The sequence below is a fragment of the Garra rufa genome, chromosome 1 (assembly GCF_049309525.1).
Source record: "Garra rufa chromosome 1, GarRuf1.0, whole genome shotgun sequence".
NCBI lineage: Eukaryota > Metazoa > Chordata > Actinopteri > Cypriniformes > Cyprinidae > Garra > Garra rufa.
This window is the reverse complement of record NC_133361.1, coordinates 52,523,350-52,549,687: the sequence shown is the minus strand read 5'-3', so window position 1 is coordinate 52,549,687 and position 26,338 is coordinate 52,523,350. Positions and strand designations below refer to the sequence as shown.

General features: G+C 37.5%; 3 protein-coding genes and 1 non-coding gene across 4 annotated transcripts; 1 reads left to right on the top strand and 3 right to left on the bottom strand.

Annotated features, from left to right (window-relative positions):
- Nucleotides 1–8,292: 8,292 nt before the first annotated feature.
- LOC141324440 (SUMO-conjugating enzyme UBC9-like) lies at nt 8,293–13,771 on the bottom strand. The gene is made up of 7 exons (XM_073833544.1): nt 13,433–13,771; nt 13,133–13,215; nt 12,964–13,047; nt 12,163–12,235; nt 11,888–11,997; nt 10,770–10,849; nt 8,293–10,659 (listed from the first exon to the last, which is right to left on the bottom strand). The coding sequence occupies exons 2-7, from the start codon at nt 13,196–13,198 to the stop codon at nt 10,596–10,598; spliced, it is 477 nt and encodes a 158-aa protein (XP_073689645.1). The 5' UTR covers nt 13,199–13,215; nt 13,433–13,771; the 3' UTR covers nt 8,293–10,595.
- Nucleotides 13,772–15,604: 1,833 nt separating this feature from the next.
- mpst (mercaptopyruvate sulfurtransferase) lies at nt 15,605–19,663 on the bottom strand. The gene is made up of 2 exons (XM_073833543.1): nt 19,037–19,663; nt 15,605–16,429 (listed from the first exon to the last, which is right to left on the bottom strand). Exons 1-2 carry the CDS (start codon nt 19,623–19,625, stop codon nt 16,128–16,130), a joined length of 891 nt encoding a protein of 296 aa, XP_073689644.1. The 5' UTR covers nt 19,626–19,663; the 3' UTR covers nt 15,605–16,127.
- A 199-nt stretch (nt 19,664–19,862) lies between these two features.
- Nucleotides 19,863–19,934, top strand: trnac-gca (transfer RNA cysteine (anticodon GCA)). Its single transcript has one exon. It is a non-coding gene; the product is annotated as a tRNA-Cys (tRNA).
- Nucleotides 19,935–21,671: 1,737 nt separating this feature from the next.
- On the bottom strand, nt 21,672–26,088 carry LOC141324408 (uncharacterized). Its single transcript, XM_073833542.1, has one exon. It carries the CDS (start codon nt 26,056–26,058, stop codon nt 22,219–22,221), a length of 3,840 nt encoding a protein of 1,279 aa, XP_073689643.1. The 5' UTR covers nt 26,059–26,088; the 3' UTR covers nt 21,672–22,218.
- Between the last annotated feature and the right edge of the window lie 250 nt (nt 26,089–26,338).

Genomic DNA, 26,338 nt, shown 5'->3' with positions numbered 1-26,338 from the left:
CTTAATAAGCTTGAACAGAAGAACTGTGATGACATCCAAATCCACATATATTTTCATCTCATGAAAGAAAATAGCGGAAGCCCACAGCTACAGGCACAACCTCAGGGTTTGTTTTTGTTAGCAGTTTGGAATCTGACAGTTAACAGTCTTGTACTATGATGCAAGATGCTACAGGTGAGGACGAAGGGCTTTAAAAAGTAGTCAAAACGTGCTTAAAAACAATCAGCATTTGATGCCGCATCAGAACAGGAACTCAAAGTGTGAGGTGGGCCGACGAGATGCATAACACGCTTATCTGGTAAAGGTCAGTTGTCTCAGTGAAGGGAAGGGGGAGGGATTGACACTCAAGCAAAACAAGAAAACAGCCTCGGATTGCAAAACCACAAACACAGGGTGCTTGAGGGGTCTTAGGTAGGTGTTTAAGAGTGCGTGTGTGTGTGTGCATATGTGTGGGTAGCATCTACAACCCACGTTCAAAGAATTTATAACTTGACCGGCATTACCCAAAATAAACCAAATCATGCTTACAGTTGAAAAGTGCTTCAAATTACCATTAGAGTAACATGCATCACTTTTTAATAAGCTGTATATATTATCATTGGATAACACAACAGTTTGCATAAAGTAACAATAAAATACCATTATAGAATTTATACTAATAAACCAGTTATAGGTAGTTTTTAGTAGATGTCTCCAAAGTTTACATGTTAATGCATTATGCACTGACATTAAGATTATAATGCTGTAAAAATGATTGTTCTTTGTTAGTTCATGATACCTAAAGCAATAACTAGTTTTAAATCTACTAAAGTATCACAAACTTGTTTAACAACACAATTTCTCTTTCTGTTCTGCTTTTCACTTCTGCTCTTAATATATATAATATATTGTTTGCTCTTATGACAAATTCCTTGAGATCAGTCCTCATGAGTATGTCACTTTAGATAAAAGTGTCTGCTAAATGAATAAATGTAAATGTTAAACTCCATAACAGAATTTAAAAAAAGATCAAGAATGAAAATGAAAGAAATGCTCCATGCACAATACGCTCAATACAACATACTTGAACAACATCCGTGACATCCTGTCCATTACCACAGAAAAACATGTACAGAAATGCGCAGAATGCTGCAAGTGCATAAATATTCAAAGATTGAATAACCTTCTGTAACCATTATTATATTTAACTAGGAATATACCTGCAAAAATCAAATAAAATGTAACATAAAAACAGAACAAATAACAAAACCGATTAAATGATTTTCAAGAGTTAAGTGTTAAGTTCGTCTCAACTTTCTTCAAAATGGCAGATACTTATTTTAAAATACACATTATATGAACGTTCAATGTGATTTTAATCCATGCTTAAGCAATATGTAATGTAATCATTTTAAATGTTCAAAAATGAATCTTTCTGGCTAAAAAAGTCAATTGAACAACAAATTGTGGCTGAGATCTTTTAAACTGAGATTTCATAAAGTTTCCTATTATTGTTGCTGATTTAGATATTGCCCATTTAAAGACTAAACCTTCGAATAAACCTTTCAACATAAGATTTCAGACTATTAGATTATGTCTGGTTCTTTTCATAACTTGTGATACTTATTGTTTACTATTGTATTAGAGAAACCAAGCTTAAGGAATAAATACAGAATGAATACAAATCAGGCAAACAATGTTAAGTATTACATTTAAGACAGAAAGAACCTAACTTTAGTGATTTAAAAGGCTGATGTGCTGTTTGTTACGTCTACGCTCGAGGTGTTACGCAGATGTCTGTTTGCAGGAAGATGGTAAATAGAGGAAAATATGATGCAATGAAGTACAGATCTTACGTAATATATATATATATATATATAACCACCACAATTCACTAGAAAGAACTGAATTCTGGACAAGAATCTTTGAAACTGGACTGACTAAGTTGTGAAACGTTTTAGTAATCGCTTGTCATACGAGGAACCTACATTTTTTTACCTTAGTATTTGTGCACTCGTCGTGTGCCGCAAACACGTGAATCAGTCCTGGATTCTGAGTTGTACAAACCACAGAAACAGAGGTATAAACAACCTGTGGTTCAACAACTATCGAGATAGAAAAAAACTGTTTGTGGTGATAGTGAATTTTTTTTTTTTTTATCTGATCCGATATGAGTTGCGGTGTTTACTGAAAGATAAACAGATAAAAAGTGTGGGGGAGGGAAGTGAGTGTGTAGAGATTTCACAAACACAAATCCCTATACACCTACCTTTTCTTTTCTTTTAATGCAACTGAACATTTTAGCACCAAAAATTATTGTGGTACAAAACCTGTTTTTGCTTTTACCACCTGGTATCATCTCTTTACCATGGTACTACCACTGTACTGCAATGAAGTGCACTATACTATTACGTTTTTGCACTGACTGGGAGTTAAAACCCACTTTATATATGATGCCTCCAATTTGACACCGGATTTTCAGGAAGCTCTACATGAAAAGATCAAGCCATCACAACCGGAGAGGGGGAAAAAAAACAAGTTTCAGTGGTTTTTAAGATCAAACCACGCAAGTGAGGCTGTCAGTTTTACGTTACGTTCATACCACATCTTACAGCAAAAAAAAAGACATCAGTCGCAGAAACTTTCCCCACAACACCTCGCCAAATGTCTTTAATGTTGTCTATATCTGACATATATGATCTGTTTTTATCCATAAGTGCCATACAAACTATTTCAATAGATATAATTGACAGATCTTCCAGAGTGACATTGCTTTGAAGGTACGTATTATCAGTTCACGCATTTCCTCTGAACTGAACCCATGATCTTGGCATCGCTATATAGCACAATGCAAAAGCAGAGGTATTCAATGAAGGTTCAAAGAGGAAGTTTTATTGCAGACGTCTGGACAAAACAGTTTTGGAATAGTTATAAACTCCAGTTGTACTTTGCACTGTCAAGACACAACCTAAACAGTCAAAATAGTCATCGAAACTGAGAAACCACTGCCAAAGCAGTGGTGGCTGAATTTTTTTTACACAATAAATGAAATATTTCATCAGTTGAGCCCAACTGGATATGAATATTAAAAGATAAGATCAGATATTTTATTAGGCAATTATTATTTTTACATTTAGATACTTCTTTTGATTTAGATAATACTGTATGGGGTTCAAGGTTTTTCTCTTTAGGTCTGTACCATTTTTATATTTTGATTAAAACAGTATACTGAAAAAATGTCCATAATCTAAATGCTCTCATCAAAAGCAGAAAACGAAGTTAAGTAGTATTTTTAGTTTTAGTAGGCTTTCAATGCCATCTACAAATAATTTTCATAATTATAACAGTGTTTATTATGAAATGGTCTTAACATGCTGGTTAATATTTCTTAAAGGGCACCTTTTTTGCAAAATCCACTTTAACATGGGGTTTGGAAAAACAGTTGAATTATTTGATCAAAATAAGAGGGATCATACAAACCGCATGTTGTTTTTATTTAGTACTGACCTAAATAAGATATTTCACATTAAAAAATTTTTACATATAGTCCACAAGAGAAAATAGTAGTTGACCCAGTTCAAAAGTTTACACACAGTTGTTTCTTAATACTGTGTTGTTACCTGAATAATCCACAGCTTTTTGTTTAGTGATAGTTGTTCATGAGTTCCTTGTTTGTCCTGAACAGTTAAACTGACTGCTGTTCTTCAGAAAAATCCTTCAGGTCCCACAAATTCTTTAGTTTTTCTGTATTTTTGTTTATTTGAACCCTTTCCAGCAATGACTATGATTTTGAGATCCATCTTTTCACACTGAGGACATCTGAGGGACTCATGTGCAACTATTACAGAAGATTTAAACACTCACTGATGCTCCAGAAAGAAAAACTATGCATTAAGAGCTGGGGGTGAAAACTTTTGAACAAAATAAAGATGTTTAAATTTTTCTTATTTTGCCTAAATACTCATTTAGTACTGCCCTTAAGAGGCTACAGAAGATAGTTACATGTTTCCCAGAAGTAAAATAAGTAAAATTTACCCTGATCTTTAAATGCAAAAGGTTTTCACCCCCTTAATGCATCGTGTTTCCTTCTGGAGCATCAGTGAGCGTTTAAACCTTTTTTTAATCCCCATTAAACCAAATCAGTGTCACTAATCATGGCGTTTTGATTCTCTAAGCAATGTGACATTGTTTAAGCCGGGGCGGGAATATGCAGCTCATTTGCATTTAAAGTGATACACACCAAAACAGCTCTTTTTTTGTTTTAGACATGCCACAAACATTTTATTTTTCATGTTATAAAAAACGATCTGTGGGGTATTTTGAGCTGAAACTTTACCGAGACATTCTGGGATACTCAATACCAATATTACATCTTGTAAAAAGGGGCATAATAAGTGCCCTTTAAAACATCCTATCACAAACCTGATTTAAACGGTCAGAATCCTGTCCATCTTATTTTTCAATGTGGAAGTAAGCTGTTTTCTGATAATGTCATGGTAAGGAAAATAACGAGAAGAATAATGAAGTGCAGTAAACGGTAAAACTGTTTGCACTACAACCCAGTGTGTTAAAATATGGTAAGACACACCAGTTTGCAATATCAAGCAGCAAAACAAGCTGTTTTGTAAAATTAACTGTATTAGCTGCCTTCTCGTTTTCTGCAGTGTTTTAGTGAAAGTACCAATCATGTTTCTGAAACCGTTTGTTAAAATAACCCCGTCATCTGCAGAAAGAAGCAATGCGCACAGAATATTTGAGTAATTTCTCTCATATTTGACCCACACCCATTACCAGACAGCAGTTTATATTTTCTATCAGCTAGCGCGAAGCCATTTTCAGTCACTGCATTTGACTCGTTTTATAAGCGACACAGAAAGTGAGACAACTAGCAGCTGAGTGTGAATAGGAGGGTCCAAATGTGAATATAGAGCCTCGTTTAGATATATATGTATAGCCAAGAGTGTGTGGGTGTTGTGATAACACTTCTCTGAAGGTGCGATTGTTTATTTGATGCGGTTTTCGAAAACATCGGGCTCATTTGGACACACCCTTGATCTCCATTTCCTTCAGCAGCTTATGCAGTCGCTTGTTGAGAAAGTTCTGCTCCGTCCACTTCACTGCAGGGCGACACGAGAAGGAAGAACAAGCAAGATGCGGCCATTTAAGATACATATATATGTATATTCTATTTCTAAGTCTTCTGTTTCAGAATAGCATTCTGAGTGGTTTTAAGCCTGTTGCTGTGCGGTTACTATGATGTACTGAGTGGTTGCTAAGTGGTTGTTTACTGGCCTACCTCAAAGGATTACAGCTACAAATCTATATATATTCGGCTCTCTCTATGGGAAATTCATATTATGTTTATCAGCTTCTATCTTGTGCCTAACCCACACAATATCTGCATACATTTGACCTACATTAAGAACAGATCTTAATTTAAGGCCTGTAGTAAAACATAAAACAAAAAAGAAAAAATGTGTGTGTGTGTGTGTGTGTGTGTGTGTGTGTGTGTGTGTGTGTGTGTGTGTGTGTGTATATATATATATATATATATTTAAATATATATAAATTATTCATACCCCTGGCAAATTCTGACTTAAAGTTACTTTTTTTTTCAAGTTTTTTTTTTATTAGAAATGACACAGACGTCTCCCAGAAGATAATAAGACGATGTACAAGAGGCATCATTGTGGAAAAAAAATTATTACTCAACTTTTATTTACATTTGAACAAAAAGTGGCATGTCCAAAATTATTCATACCCTTCTCAATAATCAATAGAAAAGCCTTTATTGGCTATTATCAAACACTTCCTATAATTGCTGACCATCTTTTTGCATGTCTCCACTGGTATTTTTGCCCATTCATCTTTAGCGATGAGCTCCAACTCTTTCAGGTTGGAGGGTCTCCTTGCCATCACCCTGATCTTTAGCTCCCTCCACAGATTCTCAATTGGATTTAAGTCAGGACTCTGGCTGGGCCACTGCAAAACGTTAATGTTTTTGTCTGCTAACCATTTCTTCACCACTTTTGCTGTGTGTTTTGGGTCGTTGTCGTGCTGAAATGTCCACTGGTGCCCAAGGCCAAGTTTCTCTGCAGACTGCCTGATGTTGTTGTTGAGAATTTTGATGTATTGCTCCTTTTTCATGGTGCCGTTTACTGTGATTAGGTTCCCTGGTCCACCGGCTGAAAAACACCCCCAAAACATTAGGTTCCCACCACCATGTTTGACAGTGGGGATGGTGTTCTTAGGGTTGAAGGCTTCTCCTTTTTTACGCCAAATGAAGGCTACATCATTGTGGCCAAAGAATTAAATTTTTGTTTCATCTGACCATAAAACAGAAAACCAGAAGTCTTCCTCTTTGTCCAGATAAGCATTTGCAAAGGCCAAGCGGGCTTTTGTGTGCCTTATCTGGAGAAGTGGTGTCCTCCTTGGTTCTCTCTCACTATTCTCCTGGCCAGCACAGGTGTCACTTTTGGCTTCCGACCACGTCCTCTGAGATTTTTCACAGTGCGGAACATCTTGTATTTTTTAATAATACTTTGCACTGTAGCCACTGGAACTTCAAATCATTTAGATATGGTCTTACAGCCCTTTCCTGACTTGTGAGCAGCCACAATGCACAGCCGCAGGTCCTCAGTGAGCTACTTTGTCTTAGCCATGACTGTCCACAAACCAGCAGCAGAGAGCTTCTGTTTTTCACCTGTTGAGTTGATTGAAACGGCTGTTCCCAATGAATCAGGTTAATTAGGATGCTTTAGAACAGCTTGGACTATTTGGAATGGTATAGAACTTTGGATTTTCCCATAGACTGTGACAGTTTGCAAAGGGTATGAATAATTTTGAACATGCCACTTTTTGTTCAAATGTAAATAAAAGATGAGATTTTTTTTCCACAATGATGCCTCTTGTACATCATCTTATTATCTTTAGAGAGAAGCCTGTGTCATTTCCGGTCAAAAAAAAAAACTTGCTGGTTGAATAAAAGTAACTTTAAGTCAGAATTTGCCAGGGGTATGAATAATTTCGGGCTTGACTGAATATATATATACAGTCACCGTGGCAGGTGTCGATTTCAAAGTATGCACATTTCCTACCTTATTTGTAATTTAGCTCCAATCAGTCTTCTGTTGTTTCAGTTTTATCTGTAGTTATTTGAATGCTAGAAAAACATAGCTGCTTTTCCAAGTAAAAACCGTCAAACTATATTTACATGTAGCCCATTATGTTATGATACGTAGCCTAATATTCAGAGGCTGGGGAGATTTGGGGGGGTGGGGGTGTCTTTCAGCAACTGAATGTTTTTTTATTCATTCCTAGTGAATAGGAGGAAAAACTCCCACCCGGGTGATAAAACTACGATAACACACCATGTAAAATGCCAAAAATAAGAGTATCTTTGAAAAATTGCCAAGTAACGTTGCAGCCAACAACAGAATCAGAAAATAAATCAGATTTTATTATTTTCTCTTTTTCCATGATGTTTATTATTTAAAATTTTATATACATTTTTACAAATTTTTTTGTTTAATTTACTACTTATGCATGTTGACAACATAATCTATAACCAGATATGTTTTTGGTAGACTTTCAAACTGATTTAATTAATTCTAATTATTTACAGGATTTTAATCTTCAAGCTTACCTAAGTGATCTGTTTTGTGGCCGTGCCAGTGCTCTGCATCATGGATAAATGCTGGTAGAGGATGATGAATGTATGAGTCCTTAACCAGGGATGACCACACAGTTGGGGGCCCTGAAATACAAGATTTATAACAGACAAAAATATGTAATATACTAGAAAGATGCTTTTGTCTGTATCTGTTCAAGACACACCTGGGAAGATGTTTGCACGCAGACAGTGGCCCATCATATTGTAGGATCTGTGCTCATCTGTGCAGCCTGAGCCGGTATCGGAGTAGTGAGGAGCACAAAGTGGAGGAACCTGCTGGTAGCGCACTCTGCAGACCTGACATGCACATAAATACACATGTGATACACATGCGATTAGTTTTGAATATTGGATTACACATTTGTTACTCAGAACAGGTTCAGAACTGACCTGACTGCCGCTCTCTGTCCTCTTCTCTGATTTGCTGATGGTGTTCATTCTCTAATTTTCCTATCAGTAAGTACAGTTTATCAGCATGGTAAACAAAGTTGATGTAAATGATAGAGACAAAAAATGATGCATATTCAAATTTCCATGTAGGTTGGAATAAAAAAGTTTGCAGATATACAGTTGAAGTCAAAAGTTTACATACACCTTGCAGAATCTGCAAAATGTTAGTTATTTGACCAAAAGAAGAGTGATCATACAAGATGCATGTTAATTTTTATTTAGTACTGACCTGAAAAAGATATATCACATAAAAGACGTTTACATATAGTATAAAATAATAGTTGAATTTATAAAAAATGACCTTTTTCAAAAGTTTACATATTGATTCTTAATACTGTGTTGTTACCTAAAATGATCCACAGCTGTGTCTTTTTCATGTGTTTGTTAATGAGACCCTTTTTTGTCCTAAACTGTTTAACTGCCTGCTGTTCTTCAGAAAAGTCCTTCAGATCCCACTAATTCTTTGGTTATTCAGCATTTTTGTGTATTTTAATCTTTTCCAACAATGACTGTATGATTTTGAGATGCATCTTTTCACACTGAGGACAACTGAGGGACTCATATGCAACTATTACAGAAGGTTCAAACTTTCACTGATGCTTCAGAAAGTAAAAGTGATGCATTACAAGTAAGAGGGTGAAAACTTTTGAACACTTACCAAAAGACAAAATAAGTTACATTAACCCTTATCTTCAAATTCAAAAAGTTTTCACCTCCTGCTCTTAATGCATTGTGTTTCCTTCTGAAGCATCAGTGAATGTTTGAACTGTTGATGCTACATGAAAATATACCAGGTTCAATTAGCCACGTTAAGTTTAGTTAGCCTCAAGCTGCTTTTATTAGAGTATTAAGACTTGTGTGGCTAAATTATGTCTCTTACTGAAATATGTAGTAGAAAACACAGGAATGATTTACGTTATTTAGTTTTATACATGTTTTAGACTATGGGGGGCGCCATTATGATGTGAAATGCATTTGGTGAGCTCCTTACCTGTTGCTATTTTTACCGTTACAACTCTGAATACACAACGCGGAAAATAAAATACTAATATGATGACCACAGGTACTGAAAGAGCGTACAGGTGGCAATGGATGTATATGTAGGATTAAACCAAATGCCATACCATCGATTTTCCCCACAAGGAGTCTGAACGACCAAGATATCGCGTTAAAGCCGCACTGAGAAACTCAGTGTCTGCGGCATAATAACAAGCGTTGGCATGTTTACATCCAGCCAGGATGGCATCCAGTGTTTCTCGTCTCTGCCGTTTGTAAGCTTTTTCAGTAGCTGTGGTCGACTAAAAGCCTCAAAGGCATCAGGACTGAAGTGAAGAAAACTAAATGCGAGTCTTTAAGAAGTGCTATTCTTCCACAAACATCTTTCCATTCTTTTCTCCACTTCTTATCACTAAGAAAGCAGTGAAGACTTACATGGCTTCTCTTGTTACCTTTCGACTGAAAATTACAACCAAAAGCTGCACAATGTGGTATCGTATCAGTATTATATTTTCTGATTTGTGTTGCAGTAAAACTAGCAACAGGAAGTGCCAGTAGCTCACCAAGTGCAACCATTTCACACCATCGAAATAGTGGCACCCCCCATAAAATTATTTTGTATTTCATTGGTTTTGTACCATATTCTTCAGTAAAAAAAACATCATTTACATTAGATTAAGCCATACAAGTTTTAATTGGTTAATATCAAATAATGAGTGGACAAATTTCCTGAAACCAAAGGGAATCAAGCAGAATCAAGACTTTGAATAGTTACTCATAAAGTAAGAGGAAGTTTGTACCTACCGACCAGCAGTTTGTTCGGCGTGCACGAAACTCTAACTGTGATATAAATAAATAATCGACTTCTACAGAGTATCAGTGGTCACAAATTGTGACGGCATCAACATGGCAAAGCAGCATAATAACAGTTTGTTTACATAACCAAAAATACCTTAAAAATAAAACACAAGATGTTATTATTATTGGAAACTACATTAACACCAATGCTTGTAGCAACCACTTTATCTTTTTATTTCAAATTATACATACACTCATTACATATATTATGGCCACACGTATTTTAAGTAATGTAATGAAACGGTAAAAAAGTAAATAAAAGTAAATAACTTTCAATATTTATACTTTATATACACAGAAACCTTTACCAACTCTGCTCTGTGTAAAAGTTGTTTCTTAGCGACTGATCTCCAACCAGTTTCCTCACCAGAAAAAAAAAGAAGAAGAAGAAAGACCTAAACAAAACAAGCTTTCATCATCACTATATAAAACACTGGTCAATGATCAGCAGCCAACATTAACTTGTCTTGGTTGCTCTCATCATTCATAATCATCATTCAGTTCTGTGCTGAAGCCAACTTGAACAAATCTTTATTTCAACTCTCAACTGCAGTTTTGGGGGTTTCATTGAGTGGTGAAGGATTCTGGAGCATCAGAATGGCATCTGTGCAGAAACTGTTTAGATCGTGCATGTGCCGCTCTATGTAGGAGCGAATCTCTTAGCTTGTGCCCTCACACGCTTTTCGTAGTCCATCCTGTTTTGACTGTGAGAGAATGAGCGAGAGAGAGATAAGATCAATGTTGTGGGCATGATATCAGCTGAAATAGTAAAATCATGTATAAAAGCGTTCAGGTGATATTTGGATACACTTACCAGTATATCGTATAGGCCTCCGCCTGTGCTGGGTCCTGAATGTTGGGCTCATTCAGGAGCTCCTGAATGCCCAACAAAATCTACAGCCACAACAACACAATGAGATACAAAAACTTACTGCTTATTTGCCTAACCTTATGAGCAGCTGTGATCTTAAAGAGGTCATCGGATGCCCATTTTCCACTAGTTGATTCTTTAGGGTCTTAAAGGAGTAGTTCACTTTCAGAACAAGAATTTACAAATAATGTACTCGCCCCCTTGTCATTCAAGATATTCATGTCTTTCTTTCTTCAGTCGTAAGGAAATTATGTTTTTGAGTAAAACATTCCAGGATTTCTCTCCATATAATGAACTTCTATGGTGCCCCCGAGTTTGAACTTCCAAAATGCTGCTTCAAAGGGCTCTAAATGCTCCCAGCCAAGGAAAAAAGGGTCTTATCTAGCAAAACAATGGGTTATTTTCTAAAAAAAAAAAAAAAAAAATACAATTTATATACTTTTTAACCTCAAATGCTCGTCTTGTCTAGCTCGGCAAGACGAGCGTTTGAGATTAAAAGGTATATAAGTTGTAAATGTTTTTAGAAAATAACCGATCGTCTTTCTAGATAAGGCCCTTCTTCCTCAGCTGGGATCGTTTAGAGCCCTTTGAAGCTGCATTTTGGAAGTTCAAACTCAGGGGCACCATAGAAGTTCATTATATGGAGAGAAATCCTGAAATGTTTTTAGTAACATACTTAGGTAAAAATTTCTCAAGGGTAGTGTAAAAAACTCTCTTTTAACCTTGTCAAAATCAGCCCTTTTTAGAGTGAGCTATTCTGTTGCATGCTCCTTTAAATGCTAATGAGCTCTGCTCGCCCCGCTCTGCCATGGGATGACGAGCCGTAATGTTTATTTTAGCCGCATTTAGCTGTGAAACTTGCTAACTAGCACATTATTAAGAAAGGCCATTTGCAAAGATGCATTAAAAATCCCTTATGCTTACTTCTGCTGTGGGTGAAGCTGCATCACGAATGATTCACACGAACATAGATGCAAAGGTGCATATGTAGAATGGGATCGGCGCTTTCCTTTCAAAAATGAAAGTAACGTTATTCCTCTGTTTACTGTGTTTTTATATACCTGTTTGATGGTGATGGCTGGTCTCCAATCCTTCTCTTCCTCCAGTATGGACAGACACACTGTACCTGAAGGATAGACGTTTGGATGGAAGATTGGAGGCTCAAACTTGCCTGAGAAGAAAATGAACAATTCACGTTTATTGTTTCAACTTTACAACAGGTATTTCTCATTGTTTCAGTGTCTTTAGGCACTAGTTTAAAGCAATACAGGAAATATATGTGTACAACAATTGGCAATATATAGGGTTTAACATGTGTCATAGAAAAGAAACTCACATTTGGGTGGTGAAGATGGGTAATCATCCTTAAAGAGCATTCTGAGTTTGTACAAACCTCCTTCCCAGAGAGTCTGCAAAACACAGAAAAACGTGGTAGCTGCTAAATCATATAGAGAAGTCCTTAGTAAACAGGAAAGGGCGCAATTTTTTGACAAACTAAATAAATACTGCTCGTACGTATCTTTAAGATATTCGTCTAATATTGCACCTACATGACTGGAAATGATAAAAACAAACATGAATGTTGTCAAGAATGTTTTTGCCCTGGAAATCCTGGTTAAGTTAGGCCAACCACAAACACCTTTTGTACCTCAGACAGTTTTTTGGACTCTTCTCCTTGAATTGTTATAACTTTTGTCAGTCTATAATACTCCAAATGTTTTTACCAGTCTAACCGATTAGTACAGCCCAAAACATGACAATAATTTATCATTTTCAGCAGGAATAATCAGCCAAATATGCAAGTTTTGTTTGTTTCAGTGGCATTGTTTACGTTCAGTTCTGCCAATATGGCCGACTGGAGATTAAACTCCAGCCATTTAATATTATTCGGTACACAGTTTAAATATGATAGGATATGCATCTATGAAGTAATCTAAGAGACCATGGATTTCCATTTGTCCACAGTTATATTAGTTGAAGAATTTATTGAAAAAAGAAATCTGAATCAGACTGTGATTTACTGCTAAGTATGCTTACAAAGAAAATTTCAATTCAGAGATAATAAAACTAAAGTAAGTGAGAAATACATATAAGGTAAAAGTATGCAAATATTTAGAGAGGGCCATACAATACTAACCCCCTTTTTCCCTGGTATGGCACATTCCCAGTTCATCAGATTCATGGTGCCATCTGGGTTTTTGGTTGGTACAGCCACAAAACCCTACAGAGAAACAACCAAAAACACATCAGTGGAATTACAGACTGAAGTCTCCACTCAAACATTTGATTGTGTGTGTATCCCTTACAAAAGGATGATCTTTCCTCCAGGCTTTGCGCTCCTGTGACAGTCTACTCAAAGCAATTCCAGACATGACTCAACAGCGCCACCCTGCGGAGATAAAAACATATGTACATCGTTAACCGTGTCGCTGGTGCATCCGTAAAGACGTGAATAAACCTTTAAACAGGGCTTTTAGGAGTTTAATGTTTTTAGATAAACCACATAACACTTTAGGTGAGCGACTTTCAATGTTTTCAGCGCTAAACGCAACACGTACATAATGTCATCGTATGTCACTCGCTGTCGTTTATATTCGCTGGCTTACCTTAAATAAATCTTTAAAAATGCCTTTCCAGTCAGTTCAAAACTGTTTTAGTGAAAAACGAACTTTAAGATAAAAACGGGGAACGTTAAAAAGATCCAAACGTGTGAGGAAAATAGCTCGCCACCCAACCTAGCGTTTGATGTCCAACTGTTTGATTTTGAAACCTTGTATTCGGAATCCAAGTGAATTCGCGCAGCTGATTGTACAATAGATTTAAAATTACACCTAGATTTTGTCTAAAACGTCGGGGGAAAAGGCAAACAACGTTTATCCATGAAGGCAGTGGAATGGAGAGCTGCGTTTGTTTGTTATTATTCTCAGGACCATCAGGCGATATTAGAGTCAACTATAGACGTCCATCTGAAGCGGCCATTTTAAGTGTGGCCAGAAACTTCACAATCCACGCGATCTTTCCGCAAGTGGGCGTGGACATTTGTAAATTTTATGGGTCTGGCTTCCGGTCTCATTTGCGTCCAGCTATTTGTAGCTGTACAAAACAGCTCGTTTTGCTGTTTATTGTAGCAAATTGGTGTGTCTAACCATATCATTTTAACATAATATTAATTATGAGCACACTTGTTTGTAGTGCAAACAGTTTTACCATTTACTGCACATTGTTATTCTTCTCTTTATTTCCCTATAGCGGATAATGAACCGGATTTCTCACCCATAGACTTACTTCCGCATTGAAGAAAAAAGTGGATATAGGCCTACAGTCAAGCCCAAAATTATTTATTCTGACTTAACCCTTATGTGTTGTTGTGGACGTTTTCGTCCACTGAGGGGTGCTGTTGAGTCTTAATTTGGCCACAACTTTTTCTATGTTAAAGCAAATTAAATGATTTTTTTTTTGTGAGAAATCTTATTTTGACACATATTTTAAGAAAATGCTTTGAAATTTTTCAAAAACTCAACCTTATGCTCTGGACAAATTTACTACCCTTTCGTTATGTTCGTGGATGAAAACATCCACTAAATTAAACTGCTGTAAAAATTTATCAGATAAATATTTTTTTGAAATTTTTTTTGCATAAATCTTTTAATCAACCTCAGTCCTGATCAAAACTACCAAATCTTTTGAAAAAATTCAGGATTTTGACTCTTTAATTGCCAAGTTAATAAATGATGTCACTGATTTTGGAAAAAAAAAAAAAACACACAAAATGACTTATTTTCAATATAAAAGGTAATTGTGGATTGGATTTTTTTTTACCTTTTTTACCCAACAGTCTTGGACATGATTGGCTTTCATGCATTGTTAGTTTTGGCGCAGCATCAGATTTAAATTTTTTCTCCCTCATTTGTTGTTAGTGGCTGTTTTTGCCCCATTGACTTCCATTATAACCACATTTTTTGATTGCAAAGCCATGACACCATATAATGATGAATTCTTGATTGTTTGTGGTTTTCCCTGTTGGGAAGAGGTAAAATTAGTCAATTTTACGGTTGATTATCAGTTGGCCCCATTAACCCTTTAGATAGGCCTTTGCAAAAAAAAAAGCTTAGTTTTACATAGAGTTCTATGGAGTATAACGGCATATTGGTGTGGTGTCCTCCTTGGTCTGGATCCGTGGAACCAAGCGGTGTGCAGTGTCTGTGGACTGTCTGCCTTGAGATGTTGCCACCAGCAGAGCCCAGATTCATCAGGATGGTCTTGGTGGTGATCCTTAGATTCTTTTTTACCTCTCTCACTATCCTCCTGGCCAGCACAGGTGTCACTTTTGGCTTCCGATCACGTCCTCTGAGATTTTTCACAGTGCGGAACATCTTGTATTTTTTAATAATGCTTTGCACTGTAGACACTGGAACCATATTTAGATATGGTCGTATAGCCTTTTCCTGACTTGTGAGCAGCCACAATGCATATTCAAATGTTAATAAAAGCTGAGAAATATTTTTTTCCACAATGATGCCTCTTGTACACCGTCTTAATATCTTTTGGGAGAAGCCTGTGTCATTTCCGGTCAAAAAAAAAATCTTGCTGGTTGAATAAAAGTAACTTTAAGTCAGAATTTGCCAGGGGTATGAATACTTTCGGGCTTGACTGTATGTATGTGTACGTTGACATAATTTATCAGTTAGGGCAATATGAAAATACTCCTCGTGTGTAGTGCTGAAAGTATTTTTAAAATCATTTTTCTTGTTTTAAACACTGACACACAAGACATGAGCTTTTTGTGTTCACAGTATATTATATTTATTAGATAAACTCTGAAATGTACAGAAAACAGAAACAACTGAGTTCAGTCACCGATTATATTTAGCTTATTTTATAAACTTAAAGTAGTAAAGATTCAATTTCTGATGCCTAAACATTAAATGTAGCACTATTGATTTTCACTTTTTCTCTTATAAAGGTTGTGGTGTGCAATTGTTTAAATGCAAAATACTTCAGTTATATTGATATTAAGATATCATTTTAACATCATATAATTACATTCTACAGACTTATTCTGAATTATTGTTTACTTCTGTATTCTCAACATCTGGTTTGAGCTATGAATTGCTAACTTTCTTCTTAGATTTATATTACTGTTATTACCCAGAAAAGAGGTTTTAATGCAGATGGAATAGTTGTAGAATAGTACAGTACGTAATAGCCTTTTTATGCAATAATTTCTAAAACAAATGAGCCCTCAATTAAAACTCCGGTGATTCTGTTATTCATCAGTCCTTTATTCTAAGAAACCATTAATCATGGCTGTTTTCCTTTTCCCTCAGAGATCACGTGTTCAGGTGGAGCTTTGGCGAACCACTCGGACCATGAGCCATCGTACAGATAGACCCCTGGGTGTCCACACAGGTGAGCAGCGAGGGCGATGTGACAGGCTGTCACACCTGAGCCACAGGTGATCCAGAAAGGCTTCTGCATGTCGACTCCAGCCTGCTGGAAGAGCTTCTTGAGTTCCTCCACAGGAAGTTCTAGACCCGATGTCGAGTCCATGAAGTTGGGAAAAGGCATGTTGATTGATCCAGGAATATGACCAGGTTCGGTGTCTAATAGAAAGAGAAAGATTTTGATAAATACCATTTATGTCTTACAGTGGTACATAAAATCTTTGGTTGTTGTACCTAGTGGTATATTCTATATGAGTACTTCACAAATAACTTATGAATAAAAGCATATATACAAAGTGACCAACATTTAGTTTTCAACCACTCAAAATGGGTAATATTCAACTATCTGAAAATGGAGCTGCATTGAGATTAGGGATGCACCGATCCTTATCGGTCGATAACTTGCGCGTTTTGTCAGTAAAGCCGGTTCTGTAATCAGCGGTAAATGCCATCAGGTGCGTGATTTCACGTTGAGCCATATATACTACACACAGCCGTTGTTTAGACGAGCTGCGCACATTCAAACTGATAATGAACATTGCTATGCGCAGCTCGTCGGTAAACAACGGCTGTGTGTAGTATATACGGCTCAACGTGAAATCACGCACCTGATGGCATTTACCGCTGATTACAGAACCGGCTTTACTGACAAAACGCGCAAGCTTTATCGACCGATTGGTATCGGTGCATCCCTAATTGAGATCCCTATATCTCTGGGACTGAATGATGTAGAGCCTGGAAAATGAAGATTTCAAAAGAAAAGTTTATTAAGAACTAGAATGTATAACAATATTAAGATATCTTTAATACTTGTTGAGTTACAGGCATGCAAACTTTGGAAAAAGCATATTTATGGCACTCAGATGTGCATGTTCAATGCAGTTGTCTTGACAGAAGGAAACAAGATACAATTCTAGTCTCAACATTAATTGTTCTCCAGACATTCCTCTTTAAAAAAAAAAAAGCATTATTTTTTGTAAAGTGACCCACATTTGGTTTTTGTCCACTGAATGTGTGTAAATTTAATGATTTACTCCTGGAGCCATACTGACATTGCAATATCTCTGTAACTGAACCATACAGGGCCTTAAAAATTAAGATGCAAAAATGAAAGTTTGTTAAGACCAAATATTTAAAAGGGCATTAAGATATCTTTAATCCTTCGGTTTAATGCTTCATACTTTAATACTTTAGTTACAGACATCCAAACTTTGAAGTAAAAACTTAAAAAGTGCTGTTTCCCCATTTTTGAATGGTCATAATGCAACAAAGATTGCTAAACAGATTTACTAACAGACCTACTAATTTCTGTGTAAAAATAACATTATGTTCCTGCTATCGTTCTGAAGTCATTTTTACCAACTTGTAATTTGGCTCTGAATCTCAGGTGAAAATTGCCATTTTGACCCCCTCAACAAAATAATGGATTACTCAGCAAATATTCATCCATGACATTAAATATTTTGGCTTTCATCACTATACATGTCTGTCTTTCTTCATTGAAAATATAAGGAGTAGTAAAGGAGTAGTTCACTTTCAGAACAAAAATGTACAGATAATGTACTCACCCCCTTGTCATCCAAGATATTCATGTCTTTCTTTCTTCAGTCGTAAGGAAATTATGTTTTTTGAGGAAAACATTTAAGGATTTCTCTCCATATAATGGACTTCTATGGTGCCCCGGAGTTTGAACTTCCAAAATCCAGCTTTAAATGGCTCTAAACAGTCACAGCCGAGGAAAGAAGGGTCTTATCCAGCAAAACGATTGGTTATTTTCAAAAAAAAAATTACAATTTATATACTTTTTAACCTCAAATGCTCCTCTTGTCTAGCTCTGTGTGTACTCTGTGTAGAGATTAAAAAGTATCTAAATTGCAAATGTTTTTAGAAAATAACCGATCGTTTCTCTAGATAAGACACTTCTTCCTCAACTGGGATCATTTAGAGCCCTTTGAAGCTGCATTTAAACTAGGGCTGCACGATTAATCGCATGATGTTGTGAGGCTTAATTTTTACGTTTAATTGCCGCTCCAGCTGAACGCACGTGTTGGAGATAATACTAATCAAAGTACCGGCTTCATTGACTAAACGCGCCTCACAACATCGTGCGATTAATCGTGCAGCCCTAATTTAAACTGCATTTTGGAAGTTCAAACTCGGGGGCACCATAGAAGTCCATTATATGGAGAGAAATCCTGAAATGTTTTCCTCAAAAAAACATAATTTCTTTACGACTGAGGAACGAAAGACATGAACATCTTGGATGACAAGGGGGCGAGTACATTATCTGTACATTTTAGTTCTGAAAGTGAACTACTCCTTTAAAATTTTTTGGATGAACTATGCCACTATGACATGTACATGTACATATATAACATGCATGGATATATTCCCAGACATAAAACCTAAACCCTAAACTCCCTGCTGAAAAAAAAAAAAAACAATAGACACCATAACAAAATGTGTATGGTTCTACTGGTTATAATGGGACTTGTATTGGTTTTAACTAAAACCGCAATGGACCCTGTGGGTCTCTATTGGTAACTGGTCCCCTTCTATTGGAATCCTATGTCCCAAGACACTACAGAAAACATTTTTTTTTATGGTTTTAATGGTTAAAAGTTAATGGTATCTGTAGTGGAAACCATTAGAATTAGAATTAGTTTCTATTGTTTTGTTTTTTAGCAGGGCTATCAAAACTAAGTAATCAATACCCTGTTTTACAGAGAAATTGCGTAACAGGTAACCATCAATAACGTTACTCACCTTCCCTTGGCTCTGGTTCAACCCCACGAAATCTTCCATTGACTCTGGCGTCGACTACTTGAAATTCTTTGGTTTTAATATTGTTCAAAACGTCTTCATAAGTTCTGACCCAGGACTTGTCAAAGGACGCCTTGAACTTGGCACGCTCTGGTTTACTGTATTGCTCGGTAACCGGATGACCCTCCTTCAGCCAGTTCTTGAACCCACCGTTCAGAACCGACACCGAATTGTGCCCAAACACCCTAAACATCCACCACACCCGTGGAGCAGCGAACGAACCAAAGTCGCTGGTATCGTAGACGACGACATGAGTGTTGTTGCCTATTCCCAGGTTCCCCACGTAGTCTGCGAACTCGCCCTCGCTGGGCAGCATGTGATCAAACTTGGAGCTTTTGTCACAACAGTCGTCGATGTCGAAAAACGAGGCTCCGGGAATGTGAGTTTTTTCGAACTCGGCTCTGGGATTGCGATTCACTTTAGGTAGATACCAAGATGCGTCTAATATCCGCAGATTTGGCCCCACTCGGTTGCTTTTGACAGCGTCCGCAAGCCATCGCGCCGCTACGAGAGCTCGAGTTTGGGCAGCCATGTCACTCGCGCACTCCCTGCAATACAACCACTCAGCGGTAGTCGATGTTGCAAATAGCTAACAATGAAGCAGAGATCACATATTACGTTGTTGTGATATTCTGTGAGCTGGAAAAGAAGGGGAATATTAATAAATTGTCTCTTACTTGTTTAAATTCAGATTTACAATTATATGTGACAGTATTTCAATCACTACCTATAGGAATATATTGTAAAGAAATTACGAGTAGAACCGCAAGGGGGTATAGCTCAGTGGTAGAGCATTTGACTGCAGATCAAGAGGTCCCCGGTTCAAATCCGGGTGCTCCCTATTTAGTTCTTTTTTTTATTTTCTGTTTTGCCTTTTAGGATAGTACATGAATTTCATAGCTTTGCTACAGTATTTATGCTGTCGTTTAATAGCCTACCATTTAACGTGTTTCTGATGTATGCCTATGCAATGCTAATTTGTGAGCCTGGATCACAAATCCAGTCATAAAGTGTCACTTTTAAAATAGAGATTTATACATCATCTGAAAACTGAATGAATAAGCTTTCCACTGATGTATGGTTTGTTAGGATAGGACAATATTTGGTTGAGATACAACTACAGTAGTCAACACTTCAACAGATCAAAACTTTTTATCAAAGTTGTCCTAAAACCAAAACAATACCTGTTCTTGTTTTAGGACAATTTTGATGAATGTATTTGATCCACTTCAAATGACTTCTGTATTTGAAAATCTGGAATCTGAGGGTGCAAAACAATCGAAATATTGACAAAATCCCCTTAGCAATGCATATAACTAATCTAAAATTAAGTTTTGATATATTTACAGTAGGAACTTTTCAAAATATCTTCATGTAACATGATTTTTACGTAATATTCTGATGATTTTTGTCATAAAAGAAAAATAGATAATTTTGACCCATGTATTTTTGGCTATTGCTACAAAAATACCCATGCTACTTAAGACGAGTCACATTGCCCAAAAATTTTAATTCTGTCATCAATTACTCACCCTAAATATCAATTAAGATATTTTTGATGAAATCTGAGAGCTTTCTGACCCTTTATAGACAGCAAGGGTCCTACTATGGTCAAGGCACAGAAATGTAGTAAGGACATTGTTAAAATAGTCCATGGGACATCACTGGTTCAACCGTAATTTTATGAAGCTACAAGAATATATTTCATGTGCAAAGAAAACAAAAATAACAACTTTCTTCTCTTCTGGGGCAGTCCTCCACCATTGCTATCTATGAAGGGTCAGAAAGCTCTCAGATTTCATCAAAAATATCTTGAACAAAGAGTGATGTGGGGGTGAGTAATTAATGACAGAATTGTTATTTTTGGGTGAACTATCCCTTTAGTATATTATATATGATATGTGCAAGGGTTTTCTGACAAATCCATGACTGGATGTGATAATTTACGCCATTACAAAGATAAATAGCCTTGTTTCCTAAACAGTATAGAAATGTGTAAGAAATATATTAGAAAAATGTAATCAAATCACGTCTCAATAGCATATCTGGAAGTAGAAATTTTTGCTTTGTTTGTTATACTGCCCCTATGTGGTTGTGTATGTTGGAAAAAGAGGCACTGTTTTCTTTATCTGCATGCTGTTGTCAGTTTGTGAGACTTTTTTTAACAGCTTGTCACAAGTTCTGTGAGAGTGAGTGTTGGTCATGAGAATAAAATTACATATTCTGCAATAAAGGTTTAAGCGCAGCTCTAATCCTGTTTTACTCTGAATAGTTACTGTCCCAGAAGGGCATATCTGTTGCCCATTGATCTTGATCATTATCTGTTTGGTGATTTTTATTCTGGTATGGGTGTCAGTATAATTATCCAACTCCATTTGATTTCTATAGTGTTTAATGTGCTTTCTTGTTCATCAGATAAAATATTTCAGGTAAAATATTTGCCCAGCTACATGACAAGAATGAAATGTATCACATATTTTGTATGACAAGTTTCTAATTATTTTTTTTATTTTTATTCTTCTTACTTGAAGTTCAATGAGCTCAGTGTTTATTGATAAAACAATTAAAACACATCAAGTGTAATTTATCTGGATTTTATTAATGTACTTTGAAACAATGTTTTAAAAGAGTTTTATAATACATTTCTTATAAAACAGCAAACCATTATGTAATGCATTCATATACTATTTTAAGCAAGTGTTAAACAAAACAAGGAAAGAGAAAAAGATACAGACATAGCGATAAAGAATTAAAGCATTTGTATACATCAAACTGTCAATACGCTGCACGCCCAGCTCAAAACATAAAATGTTCTGTCATCAGAAAATTAAAACTGTAACAATCTGAAATGCAGTGTAGTGATAGCTTAACATTTATTTCAAAATGTTCTAAATGTTATCATAAAATAAAATGATGTAACAATCTGAAATAGGGAAGTATAGCATAACCTTTATTTCAAAATTTCATATCCTTATTCTTACTAAAATTCTTTTGAAAATATTTTGCATTGATTCCATGCTTTATATGTCAAGCTATAACCCTACACCTGTCTATATATTCTGTATTCTGTATTTGTAGAAAGTTTTTGCACAAGTGTAGCATTCAAGGACAAATATATATACCATTTAAGGCATGAACTTTTTGGCTTTCAGTCTGGGTATGATTTGCATGTCCCTGACATCATTGTGCTGTAGAAGCCAGCATAGGTATCTCTCTGTGCCCATACCCCATCCACTTGTAAGCAGGGGGATGACTTGACGCATGTTGATGTACCATTTGTATGACTCCTCTGGTACGGCATGGTGTTGTAAGGCCTCTCGTACCATTTCAGGCGTAGAATGACGTTCCCCAAGCCCTATTGTCTCCCCTAATCCTAAGAGAAGGTCAGCCGCCTTGGCTTTGCTCCTGCCCGAACCTTCAATGTATGCTTGGTAGAAAGGCACACCAAGGTGGTCCATGTCTGTCAGCCAAACTGCACCTCCATACTTTTCTATTAGAACTCTTTCTCCCTTTCGAGTTAGCTTCCTGCCAAACTGTGGTTGTCCCTCCTGAACCCATTCAAGGCAGTCAGAGGAAGGCATCATTTGAATGGCTTGATCCAAGGTTATTCTTGGAAGGGGTTTTTCCAAGTTCTTCAATAGTTCTTGGGCATGGGATAGTGTACCAGCAGTGTTAAAGATAATGTTTGAATGCTCCTTTAGCATTGCTTGAGTTAAATGGGCAATGTAGCCTTCAGCTCTACTAATAGCAACATTCATGTCACCCAGAAGCTCGCATTCCACATGGTAGAACTGGTTGAGATGCGTAGCATCAGGGTCTTCCCCTCTGAAACTGGGGGACACGTAGTAAGCCCCGGGAAGACCGTCGTGAAACCTTATGAAGTACTCTAAAACAAATTGCATAGAGTCCGCCAGATATACATCTTGGCCCAGCATGTTAACAAACACAGGCTCAGAATCTGACCCCAGACCCATTGGAGAAGAGATTGTGTCAGTGGTGATAGGTGTCAGTGCGTAAGCATACTTGCATTTGTTGTTGAAGTACTCTACCGTGCTGTGAAACAGGGTGTTTTGGATTTGAAAGAGATTGCGATACCATTTGCTCTTAATGGCGGATGCAGCATGAGTCTGTGGGTCTTCCCAGGACTTAGGAGCAGTAGTCTTTGTGATCTTGGTGTGGATCTCTGTAAGGTCGTCTTTGTTAGCCAGTGGGCCATCTACTGATGTTACATATCCTGCGTAAGTTGGGCAGAACTGAGAAACCACGGCTGTGGGTTTTATGGCATTGGGCTGAGGAACTAATGGAATCAGTTTGGCATGGGCATAATCAAACTCAAAACCTTCAAATATGAGAGCTACATCATGGGCATTCATTCCGTCTTGCAAAAGATTAGCAACCTTTCGTACTGCCACAATTAGTGATGTATAGTCATTGTCTTTCAGACAGAAGATGTCACTGGTAAGAGGTTTTCTTGGCACTAGGACTGTCAAGCCTGGTGTATTTGGAAAAGGAGTAAGGAAGGCTACATGTTCATTGTCTTCCCAGACACGCCACTGTTGCTCCTCACCACGGATAATGCGGGGGAAAAGGCCACCTTCAGAGAGATCCCCATGGAAATTAAAGCAAGAAGGTGCATTGGGTGTTGGGAGTCGAGAGCGAATCTTTGCTTGCACCTGGTCAAGATGTATATCCTCACATCGTGGACCACTTTTGGAGCTACAGTATCCAGGGTCGTAAGGATTGAACTCTGTTTCCTCAGCAAGCTGAGGCTTCCAGTTTGGTTCTAGGCCATGGAGAGGCAATATTTTGATGCAAGCTGGCTTGTCGAATTCTGGCATAAACACAAGGGCACAGCGATGCACACCAAGTTTCTCACAAAGGATATTGGCAACAGACTGAGCCCCCTGCATCATTGCTATGTAGTCAGGTAGCACTAACTGAAAGATGCTTCTAGGTCCATTTATAGTTTTCCGAGTGAGAATAGTGGCTCCTGGAGTCCAAGGATTGGGCTGTAGGTGAGCTACCAATTCATTAGTCTCCCAAATCACATTCGACAACTCCTTCATAGGTCTCAGTACTTCAGTACGAGGAATGCCGTTGACCATTGAACCAACAAACATGACCCCAGCGTTGGTTTCAATAACCGCTTCACCTTGATGGTCTACAGCAATAATTCCAGCACACTTTTCCTCCAGATCGTTATGGATAACTTCCCGACAAGCCTGTCTGAGGGTGTAACCCTTGAGGTTGTACAAGCTGGCTACTTTGTGAGCAACTGTTTGACGTAAGAAAGCGTCGCCATCACCAGAGCAGGTCACGGCAAGTTTCTCATCAGCATATATTCCTGCCCCCACTATAGCGGTGTCACCGACTCTGCCTTTCCACTTGCCAACTAAACCTCCAGTAGATGTGGCTGCTGCCAACTTGCCCCACTTATCCAGCGCAACTGCACCTACAGTTTGAGGATGGTTATTCTTGCCATCTCCTGACTTCATAAGCAACTCCTTGTATCTTATGTCAGTGTCAAAGTACTCGGATTTCAGTGTTGTTTCTTTCTCTCCAAGACTGTCTAGAAACTGTTCCGCACCTTCTCCTATTAGTAACGAGTGTGCACTCTTTTCCATAACACATCGGGCTGCTTTTATTGGGTTTTTCACTCTTCGCAGACAAGCTACTGAGCCTGAGTTCTTTCCTTGTCCATCCACAATGGTGGCTTCCATTTCATGTTCTCCATCTCTGTTATATACTGATCCCTTGCCAGCATTAAACAAGAAACAGTCCTCTAATGCAATTACACTTCTTTGTACTGCATCCAGACCACTACCTCCATGGAAAAGCACTTGTGCTCCAAGAGTTAGAGCTGTTTGAAGGGCAAATTCGATAGTCCCAATCACCTTTTGATTCAGCATCATTTCCTCTCCTGCCCCACCATGAATCACTAGTGTGAAATCTGGCTTCATGGTTTTGTTGTGTCCTTTCTGCTCTACAGCTTTGACTGGATCATCCACTGAAGATCCATTTACTAGTTTTTCTTCATTGTCTTGCAGGAGACATTCAATGGCTCCCATTTGCCCAGCAATGGCATACCTTAGTGCCAAAAGCATTACTAGTTTTAGATTGAGCTCAAGTGTTTCTTTGAGATTTCCCAGGACGTTGGCAAAAGTACCCTTTCCGTTCAGCACAACACGTACTTTGTCCTTCCTTCCTAGATATGTGACCGCAAGTTGGTCTGTAGCATACACATTACCTACAGCACACTCAACTCCCTCCATCAGATCTGATCCAGTCAAGTAAACTGAAGGGCATCCAAACGGGTCAAGAAACCTTTTGAGTGGGTTCTCTTGAGACATAGATCTGCGCAAGGCTGCCAGATGAGGCCCCACACCAAGGCCAAGTTTTGTGGCTTTAATGAGGTTTTTGTGCTCTATAAAGGCAAGGTGGAAGAGTCGGAAAATCTCATTTGTGTACCGGGGAACCTTGTCTGGGCCAATGCAGGATGCCAGTGCTGTAACAAGCTGGTGAGATCTCACAGTTGTGGAGTATGTGGGATCACAGCGGCCATGTTTGAAGTGACGCATGTGGGTAGGTGTCACCATAATAAGGCTACTAGCTGCATCTCCAAGTGTTTGCCTCAAGGATAGCTGCAAAGCGAAATTAACCCATGCATCATATAAACCTCTGTGGCCCCTTAAGGTGGTGAACACATCTGGGTAAGATAAAACTTCAAAAGTCATGACAGATTGGCTGGTTTGTAGAAGGCTAGAAAGAGGCTGAGTCGGCATAGTTATGCCTTCCAGTGGCATTTTCAGAGGTTTAGGAAGGAGGGAACCAGCATTTGAGGGTGGAGCTAAACCATTGGTTTGGGTGTTTATAATTTCTGTGTTTGCAGATTCTGAGAGCTGCCACAGACGTTCAACGACAAGTCCAGCTACCATTCCATCCAGGGCACTGTGCTCAAACAACATGCCTGCTTGAGCATCTTTAAAAACCACCAAGTTCACCACCTGTTGATGAAGATGGTAAATAGTTGTTTCATTTTGCCATTACAGACAGTTGAGTTTGATTTGACATTAAAGGATAAGTTCACTTTCAGAATTAAAATTTTCCTGATAATTTACTTGCCCCCATTTCATCCAAGATGTTAATGTCTTTCTTACTTCAGCCAAGAAGAAATTAAGTTTTTTATTTATTTTTTATTTTTTTTAGAAAATGACAGATTGTTTTGCTAGATAAGACTCTTATTTA